This window comes from Doryrhamphus excisus, linkage group LG13, assembly GCF_037039965.1.
Source record: "Doryrhamphus excisus strain RoL-2023G ecotype Guam linkage group LG13, RoL_Dexc_Guam_v1.1, whole genome shotgun sequence".
Lineage (NCBI taxonomy): Eukaryota > Metazoa > Chordata > Actinopteri > Syngnathiformes > Syngnathidae > Doryrhamphus > Doryrhamphus excisus.
In genome coordinates this window covers 11,077,393-11,086,912 of record NC_136369.1, presented here as the reverse complement: position 1 = coordinate 11,086,912, position 9,520 = coordinate 11,077,393, and the positions used below count along the sequence as shown (strand labels likewise).

The window sequence follows — 9,520 nt, the reverse complement described above, 5'->3', positions numbered from 1 at the left end:
TTGCTAATAGTTTTTTAAACACAGGTAGTCTCGCAAAATCATTATACATTACCAATGCTGGAGAAAACGTAACATTAAAATGGTAAAGCTACTTACCATTGAGAGACGTCTTGAAGTAACCTCTTTTCACTTCAGACCGTCCAGTCTCTACTTTCAGATGGGATTCGGGTTCCAACACATGGCTGTATGTTAAAAGTGGACATTTTAAAGCGACAGGCACAAACCGGAAGTCCTTCTAAGCAGTTGTGTGACTCACCACAGTGGAGTGGGTGTGTCTGGAATAAATTGAAACAGACCGTTTTCACGGAAAGCCCGGAAATCCAAATAAATATAGCTGAATAGGTGCAGATTCTGGAAAAACTAGAAGGCTTTTTGTGCTGGTTAGTGTGTTTAGCTGCTCTATAGGAGTCCACAGCTCAATACAAATACAAAGAGCCTAAAAATGAGCACAATAGGTCCACTTTAATACCCTTCTCTTATGTGATGATTATTGGTCTGCACTTGTTTGTCTCGCTCCCATTTTTTTCTTTTTGCATTTTTAAGCTCTACTTAAAATCCAACAGTACAAAATGTAAATACTTGTAATTTCTCAGCTGATCTTAAAATTTTGCTCAGCAGTTCAGTGTTGTGTACAAGTAGGCGTCTCCTGAGTCATTGGTTCCCTTGTACGTTGCACCAAACGGCCCACCTCCACCCCCATCGTACATACCACCCGCTATTTCACAACACGTTCGATCTCCATGTCCTGACCTCAGCCAATCAGCAAAAGCCTAGTCCTACCTTATCCACACCTGCTGTCCTCTCGCTTTTCCGTATAGCAGAGCAGAGTGTGTGCTGTTTCCTGTAGATTGTGCTTTCAAGTCGACATCACCCTGGGTTCCAGACTTGACTGTGTCATTTGAAGTAGTCGCCACTGCGCCATGTCTGTGCTCAAAGTCCTGTGCTGTCTGCTGTTAGCGTGTCACATCACAGAGGGGAGAAAAGCTAAAGCAAATAAAACAGGTGAGTGGAACCATGTGAATTTCATGATCACAATGAGCAGTATATCAGTAGACCCTCACAGTCTAATCTAAGGAGGTCCAACACCCCCCCAAAAATTGATAGTAGTATCTTACCAATATTACGACCCTCTCATGTCATGTCTAAAATATATAGATACAAGCTATTTGGATACATGTTTCCACAATAATAAACATGCATCCATTTTGTGCACCGTTTATAGACATAGTGTTGAATTTATATGATTATTATTTCATCTGTTGTGACTATGCAGTTTTGTGCATTACATTTTCTGCAATTTGTATTTTTTCTTTGAAAAATCTGAGGTGCTCTAAAATGTAAAAAAATATCACATTATTTTTGTTGTTTGTTACTGATATTGGAAGAAAGAAGAAATATTCTATGTTTGTACTTGAAAATGGATCAAGTCATTTATGTAATCCACAAAGTGCAACAATAGTTTAATAATTTCTTAGTTTGACCACTGTGTTCCCAAGTCACTAACAAAATGCCTATCTTTGTGTCTGGGGAAAAAATACATTCATCATTTCATGTGCTAACACAATGAAAAGTGTTCTGACTGGTCCATAAACCACTAAATTAGGTGAAACCGTGGTCGCCATGGTAACGAGAGCTTTTTACAAGCCATTGTACCATCTCAATTATTTTAACTGCCACACATACTGCTGAATAAATAGTGTTGCTTTAAATGACATAGAGCCCCACAAATTAAGTGCAAACTGTTGCTCATTAATCAACTCCACCATCCAGTTAATTGTTTTCTTTTTTTGGACTGCTCGGAACACAAACAAGGAAGCCACAAGGAGCCTAGAGCAGCAGCCCAAGAATGTTTATGTTAATGCGTTGTTATTGACAGGATCTGACATTTGCTTATTTGAGTGTAGTATTTGGTTTGGTCATATTTTTATTGTTTAATTGGAGTTGCATGAGTTCCATCTATCAATTCATTTTCTATCCTCACCAGGGTTGCGGTGTAGTTGCATGACGTATGTCAGAGTTATGAGATGTAAGATTACTCCAAGGTAGTAAGCAGTTTTAATAAGGTATCGACATTACTTTGATTGCCATATGAGTTGGTATGGCTTTGGTTTATTCAGGTGTGCACTTGTTGCACAGCTCTAAGAAGGCCATTTTCTCAATGCATTTAAAGTGGAACCTTGATTAGCATACGCTTTTTCTGTTTCTGTTGAAAAGTCAAACTGTCTTTGTAACTAAGATACTGGCAGACAGTAAAAAGTCAATATTGTAACATATTTTGTATCACAATATGTCCGTGTTCGCATGGAAACAGGAACCGGAAGTCAGTATCCTCCAGCTCTGTCCAATCTATGATGTCATCAGCGGTTGACAGTAGTTCTTTGCTTATTAACACAAACCATGACCATGTGAACTGAACTGTACGTTTGATAAACAATACTATGGTATAATATGGTACCATACATGGAGTTACAGCAACCTACTTGTAGTACGAGCCCACCGGAGTGTAGTCATAGTGTTCTGGACTTTGGAGTGGACACCTCGGCTTCGAACCACCACTAGTAAGCATCATCGGTATTCGTCAGGAAGGGCATCCGGAATATAAAGGGCTCAAACCCAAGATCTGCTGTGGCGACTCCGTAATCAGGAAAAAGCGGAAAGAAACAAACTTGTAATAGTAGTACAAATCCTGATGTATTGTTTCATTTTCTCTAATGGTACAATATTGATATTCAAGAGTCAAATATCCAAAATATGGCTGTCCACTGACAGTAGTGACAGCACACAATAATATTTAGGATGACCAAATATCCTGGTTTCCCAGGACACATTCTGTTTTCACACCCAGCCCTGGATATTTTCTTTTTTTTTTTTTTTTTAGCAATTGACGGAAATGTCCTGGTTTTTCAGTGGGCCATTACACCGACTCGTATTAGGGCTCTCCACTGCATGTGAAAATCTCTGAAAGGCTGCCATGTGGGAGGGTTTTTAAATGAGTGTTAAAGCCGAGTTGAAGTCTCGTAAAATTGCGAGAGATTTGCACAATGGCAGTTCAAATCCCCAAGTTCTTGCAACTTAAATGGGAACATTTTTACAAAAAATATAGGTTCCATTAGAAAACTGAACAAGCATTTGACCTCACGTTCCCGTGTCGTTCCAACAGACCTCTGGAATTGTCGTGAGTTCTTCAGAACTATTTACTCAGACATAATTGCATCAGTGTGTACTCGGTAATGTTATTACTAGGTTATTTAGTGTTCATTTGAGCGCAAACTTGAGTGTCATACTCACAGATAAGTCTCCCTCTGCTGTTTGATCCCTGAGATGTGGCACCCCCGGACATGAGGGGCACCCTGAAGGTGAAAGAGCCTTATGTCAGCAGTTCAGTCTTCGGGCTATTTGTGGAGGGGGAGGACACCTGCACGCTGGACCCTCTGCAGCTGCACAGCCTGTCCTCCTGTGGCTTCAACACCACTAATCCCCTCATCATCATCACTCACGGGTGGTCGGTAAGGTCACTTCACCAGCAGCTAAGAAGCATGGAAGCAAAGGAGTTACTGTGGCTACACCTGCACAACTTAATGAGCGCTCAAAAATTCTGTGGCTGTAGTTTGCAATGGGACTGGATTGTATCGTACTAAATGCTGGTTCTAATATAAACAGTGCAGTTCTACACTGCTACTATGATTCAGAATACTATGATTCAGAGGGTACTTCTCAAATAGTGGGATTGTGAGAGGCACGGAGGACTTTCGATATTAGTGTTGACCTGCCAACGTATGAAATGCAACTTGACTCTTGAATATGCTTGTTTGCTTCACTAGCAGAATTTCAGATTACCTGAGATTGTGCACCTACGTACTGTTGTGGCACACAGGAGAGAAACTTGATACTTTTCTTGCAAATGTTCCCTCAGGTGGATGGCATAATGGAGAGCTGGGTGCACAGATTAGCCTCTATTCTGAAGACTCATCTAACGGACGTCAATATAGTGATCACTGACTGGCTGTCCCTGGCTCATCAGTACTACCCCACTGCAGCACACAACACACGTACTGTTGGAAAAGACATAGCTCATCTGCTGTCCTCACTCAAGGTACCAAACAAAATACACTATTTGTACAAAAGTCTTGGGACACACGTCTGAGGCTCCTAAACGTGTCTACAGTGCATCTCAATCACATGTACACCAAAGCTCTTAATACATTTGAAGCTATATAAAAGGTAAAACTCTCACAGGAGCACTATGGATATTCATTTGGAAAGGCCCATTTAATTGGTTATAGCCTTGGAGCACACATCTCTGGATTTGCTGGAAGCTATATTAATGGGCCAGAACAAATTGGAAGAATTACTGGTAAGTTATTACATGACATTATTCCTTCGTCCAAAGCTGTTATTGATTCTAACTTACATTCATTCAGGTCTCGATCCCGCCGGGCCATTGTTTGAAGGGATGTCACCAACAGATAGACTGTCCCCTGATGATGCCCAGTTTGTTGATGCCATCCACACGTTCACACATGAACGTTTAGGCCTCAGTGTGGGAATCAAGCAGGCTGTGGCACATTATGACTTTTACCCCAATGGAGGAGACTATCAACCAGGATGTGACCTGCAAAACATTTATGATCACATGGCCCAGTATGGCCTTATTGGTGAGAAACTACACAATTACACAGTTAATGCAACCGTGCAATATACAGTATGTTATACAACATTAGGTAAGCCTACACAAGCTACCAATATCCATCCATTTTCTATACTAGAGTGGCGGGTATGCTGGAGTCTATCCCGGCTGTCTTCAGGCAAGAAGCGGGGTACAGCCTGGACTGGTCGCCAGCCAATCACAGGGCACATATAGACAAACAACCATTCACAATCAGATTCATACCTATGGACAATTTGGAGTCGCCAATTAACCTAGCATGTTTTTGGAATGTGGGAGGAAACCGGAGTACCCGTAGAAAACATGGAAACTCCACACATAGATGCCAAAGTGGAGATTCGAACCCAGATCTTCCCGATCTCCTGACTGTGTCGCCAACATGCTAACCACCATGCGGCCCTACCAAGATCCAATCAATTCCTTATTCTGCCGAAAATCCTTCCTTTACCTTATTTAGACACACAAAATGTACAATATGAGAAATAGCCTTCAGTATATACAGTATGTACACCACTGCAAATTTCCACTATGACAATAAGCATTTTGATTGTATAACAGGATACATTTGAGGAAAAAAAATGTCTAAAGACGTTGTGATTGGAACATTCTTTTAATCTAATTATAAATAGAGCTACACTGTAGACTTTTTTTAATGATGATTAACTATCTGAATGTTCTGGTCTATATGAGTGAAGACAGACATGTCACTCAAAGAGGAAGTGCTTTGTCACATCCTCCTCTGCTGCCCTGTCATAACATTTTTTTTCTTAATTGATCCGGCCACCTCAAAAACAACGGTTTGAGGAACTAGGATGTGCTGAGCCGGTTCATCTTTGCTGGTGTTGACAGTTTCTGGTGGTGTGCGTTCAAGCAGATGAATTTAATTCCCTCCAGCTGAGCGCAAGTGGCTCAGTGATTTGTGGTGTTTTGGTGCCTCTCAATGCAAAACGCATCCGCATGAAATGACAGCGAGTGCCACATTAAAGCATCTGTCAAACTAAGGAGTTAATTAGCAACATGTGCCTTGCTTCCTTCCTCCTGCCTCGGTCCAGCCGTCTGAGGTGAAGCTGCCTTCAGGCTATGCCGTATGAGAAATGAGGCCTTTAGAGAGGAAATATTAGACATAATGAGACGTCTTTAGGAGCGGTGACAACATGAACATATGAGAGGTGTCAGCCTTTGAGAATAATGATGTCAATCTACACACTGACGCCTCTTTAAATCCTCTCAGCGCATTGTAAAGCCAGCTGCGGTCACAGTTATCGTACTTAATCTTGACACAGATTTAGATTTGTTCTTTTCTGCTCAAGCACAAGTCCTTGTTATTTGTGTAAAACTTACACTACCGATTTCTATGGAATTTTGGGGTGGCAAGAATACATTAAATGTTGGCACAGAAATGCATACTGTGTATTTACTCCCAATGCACTTTGTGTCATAATGGAAGCTTCCTGTCCACCTTGCAATGCACATGGAAAATGGAGTCCCATCAGTGTGTTACATTATTTTATGGAACCAAAAGTATGCTGGATCTACATGATCTACTGCCTCATTCTTGTCAGAGCTTACTTGGCTAATTCCAGATCACATCATCTCTTGCCCCTTTGCGGCTTCACAAAATATGAATTAATCCTGCTGTTTCGTTATTGAATACAACCTATTATTAGGCAAAACATATACATATTTAAACTAATGTTACCTATTTTTTTAGCCTAAATTAAGCATTTTCAAGCATAAAAATGGCTAACTGAACTAAACTGAACTACAAATATAAGGCATTCAAAAGACGCATTAAATTACACTGACATAGTATTCTACACTAGTTACTAAGTGTCAGTGATGTCAGTTGTTGAGTGGTTAGCATGTTGGCCAGGAGATTGGGAACGATCGATTCTCCGATTAGCCATCTCTGTTTGGAGTTTGCATGTTTTCCCCGTGCATGCGTGAGATTTCGGGTACGCCAATTTCCTCACACATTCCCAAAAACATGCATGTTAGTTAATTGGCGAATTGTCCATAGGTATGAATGTGAGTGTGAATGGTTGTTTCTCTATACTGTATGTTCCCTGCCTCTCACCTGAAGTCAGCTGGGATAGGCTCCAGCATACCGCCCGTGGCCCTGGTAAGGTATGGCGGCACAACAGGCACAATAATTCTTGATACTTTTATGGCCGTAACACATGGCAACAAAAAAATTCAACTCTGCACCCCCAGATGTCACTTCCTGTCTGCCACTGTTCAACTCTCCCAGGGTAACACATTTATGGCAATAAATGTCCACTATATTGGCTATTAGGAGTATAAAGGTCATGTTTAGAGGGCTCTAATCATGTTAAAAACATATTTAGAAAGTCGTAATCATGTTTTCTATGCTACAAAAATATTCTATTCATGAATATGGAGTTCTACATCGGGGAAATTCACCTATCACAGTTGGGTCTGGAGCCAATTATACTGTGATAAATAGGGGTGTTGATATCAGCATTTAAAATCTCTGATATTGGCACTCCTATAGTAGCAGTCGATTCCAGAAGGTTAGTTTTGTATTTCTTGCATAAGCTTACAACCACTATCGCCCTATTTGTACTGATTTGCTATGTCAGAATGATTGCTATAAAAAGGCAATAAAAACAAAGCTAGTAATTACAGTATTAATGAACCCAGTGGCAATGTCACACTTTCTGTCCATTTCTGTTCATTCTGTCCGTCAGGTTTTCAACAAACAGTGAAATGTGCCCACGAGCGTTCCGTGCATCTATTCATTGACTCAGTTCTCAACAAGGACAAACAGATCATGGCCTACAGGTGCAGCGACGACCGAGCCTTCGACAAAGGCGTCTGCCTGGACTGCCGCAAGAACCGCTGCAACACACTGGGCTACAACATCAAAAAGGTTCACGTGGGGAAAAGCAAGAGGCTCTATCTGAAAACACGCTCCAGGATGCCCTACAAGCGTATGTGCAGCATAGAACCATTATCATCCTCTACACATCATTTGGCTGTCTACCACGGAGTATTAGGACCACAATGAAGAAAAACATCAGAGATTTTGAGAATGAAGTCATAAATTGATTACTTTTTTTCTTCTAAATTTACTAGAAAAATAGTAATTTACGAGAATAAAGTCATATTACATGGTCATACGTCAGAGGAAAAATAGAGCAGTTGAGCACATACCAATACTAATAGTCACATAAGTCTTATTATTTTAATACACCTTTGTAACAGGCATTGACTGAGACATCTATGAAAAGGGGCCATTTATGTGACCTTTGGCCTTGGGTAAAGGTAATATTATGAGGTAATATCTCGTAAATGTACACTCTTTTCACTGTGGACCTAATACTCTGTTGTAGCTGCCCTTTATAAATACAAGATTTTCTCATCTTGGAAAGTCACGCACATTAGATGGACCCATGCATTCTAAGTAGTTTTTGAACCATTATTGGTAAAATAATAAATAAAAATAAATGTCATCTTTAACTAGTGACTTGACATTCAGCAGTTTTGTGATGTGCTACCTTCATCCCTGCTGTGTAGTTTATCATTACCAGTTCAGGATCCAGTTTGTCCAGTCCATGGAGAACACCAAGCCTTCGCTCAGCATCTCCCTCACTGGTACAAAAGACGAAAGTGGTGAGGTCTCCTTCGTCTTGTAAGTACCACCTTCCATCACATGCAATATGCAGACCTGTTCACATCAAGGAAGGGAGCATTTAGCAATGAATAATTCAGTCATGTATCACAAAGATACATTATTCTTTTTCAATGTTTCAGTGCTATTCAGAGGATGAAATGGTTTCTTTTGTAAACTCTCGCCCAGTACGGAGCAGGTTCGGGGGAATAAGACCTACACCTTCCTGATAACCTTGGACAGACATTTGGGGGATCTGATGTTGCTTAAGTTCCACTGGGAAGGATCAGCTCTATGGAAGCATGTGTGGAACAGGGTGCAAACCATCATACCTTGGGGCGGACACCAAATCAAACCTCTGTTGACTGTGGGAAAGATTAGCGTCAAAGATGGTGACACACAAAAACGGTATGCATAGGATTAATATACAGTTATTAGTTTTCCACACACATTTTCACAGATATATATAATATATATAGAGCAGTTGGTTCTCAATAGGCAGCAGTTCATTTGGTCCACCAAAAAATTATATATTGTAAATGTTAAAAACTCTACTGTTTCTGGACAAATGTAATCGAGGACCCCTGATCTAAGTGTATAAATAGCATTACTCTACATATAATTGTGCTCCATAGTCATTGCTATGGCTACAGAAAACGCCTATGCCTATCCCTCATGACAATAGTTTTGTGACCTAAAGTAAAAAGGATACAATATTAGTCACTGTAGGACTTTAACGCCATCTAGTGGCTTTATCCTGCATCTATACAACTTGTGTTAACATGAACCATTTGTGTGCACTTTTCACCTAGGATATCTTTTTGTGCCATGGCAAATGATCATCATGTACAAATATCACAAGAAACAGTGTTTGTAAGATGTCAACAAGACCCACCAAGGCAGCACAAGAGGAAACACAGCTAAGCAGACACTATCAGTCCATTCAAAAGACGGATTCACCTTTCTTTGGGTTCCACTTGGCATCTGGATGAGGATGGCCCTAGAAAAATCAGAGACAATGTGTCATTTAAGGTTACAAAACTGGACTGTCAAGTGATTAAATTTTTTTTCAAATTACACTACATTGGTATTGAAATTGTTTCCTTCTTGAATTTATTTTGCACATTTGTGCAAAATAAATGATCATCGAACAAGCTTAATCAATGACAACACAACTGGGAATTTTTTGATGACAAAAAAATCCAAACCTACATGGCCCT

The 9,520-nt window shown here is 40.4% G+C and overlaps 1 protein-coding gene across 3 annotated transcripts; it reads left to right on the top strand.

The window, feature by feature from the left end:
* The first annotated feature begins 787 nt into the window (after positions 1-787).
* Positions 788-9,379, top strand: lipca (lipase, hepatic a). Of its 3 annotated transcripts, none has more exons than XM_058089400.2 (9): positions 788-1,002; positions 3,322-3,506; positions 3,914-4,093; positions 4,237-4,354; positions 4,422-4,655; positions 7,378-7,620; positions 8,207-8,321; positions 8,490-8,708; positions 9,113-9,379. In XM_058089400.2, exons 1-9 carry the CDS (start codon positions 921-923, stop codon positions 9,222-9,224), a joined length of 1,488 nt encoding a protein of 495 aa, XP_057945383.2. In that variant the 5' UTR covers positions 788-920; the 3' UTR covers positions 9,225-9,379. The 3 variants fall into 3 exon arrangements, with proteins under 3 accessions (XP_057945383.2, XP_057945384.2, XP_078651835.1); XM_078795709.1 differs by having other exon boundaries at positions 892-1,002; positions 3,291-3,506; XM_058089401.2 differs by lacking the exon at positions 3,322-3,506 and having other exon boundaries at positions 861-1,002.
* Positions 9,380-9,520: the final 141 nt, after the last annotated feature.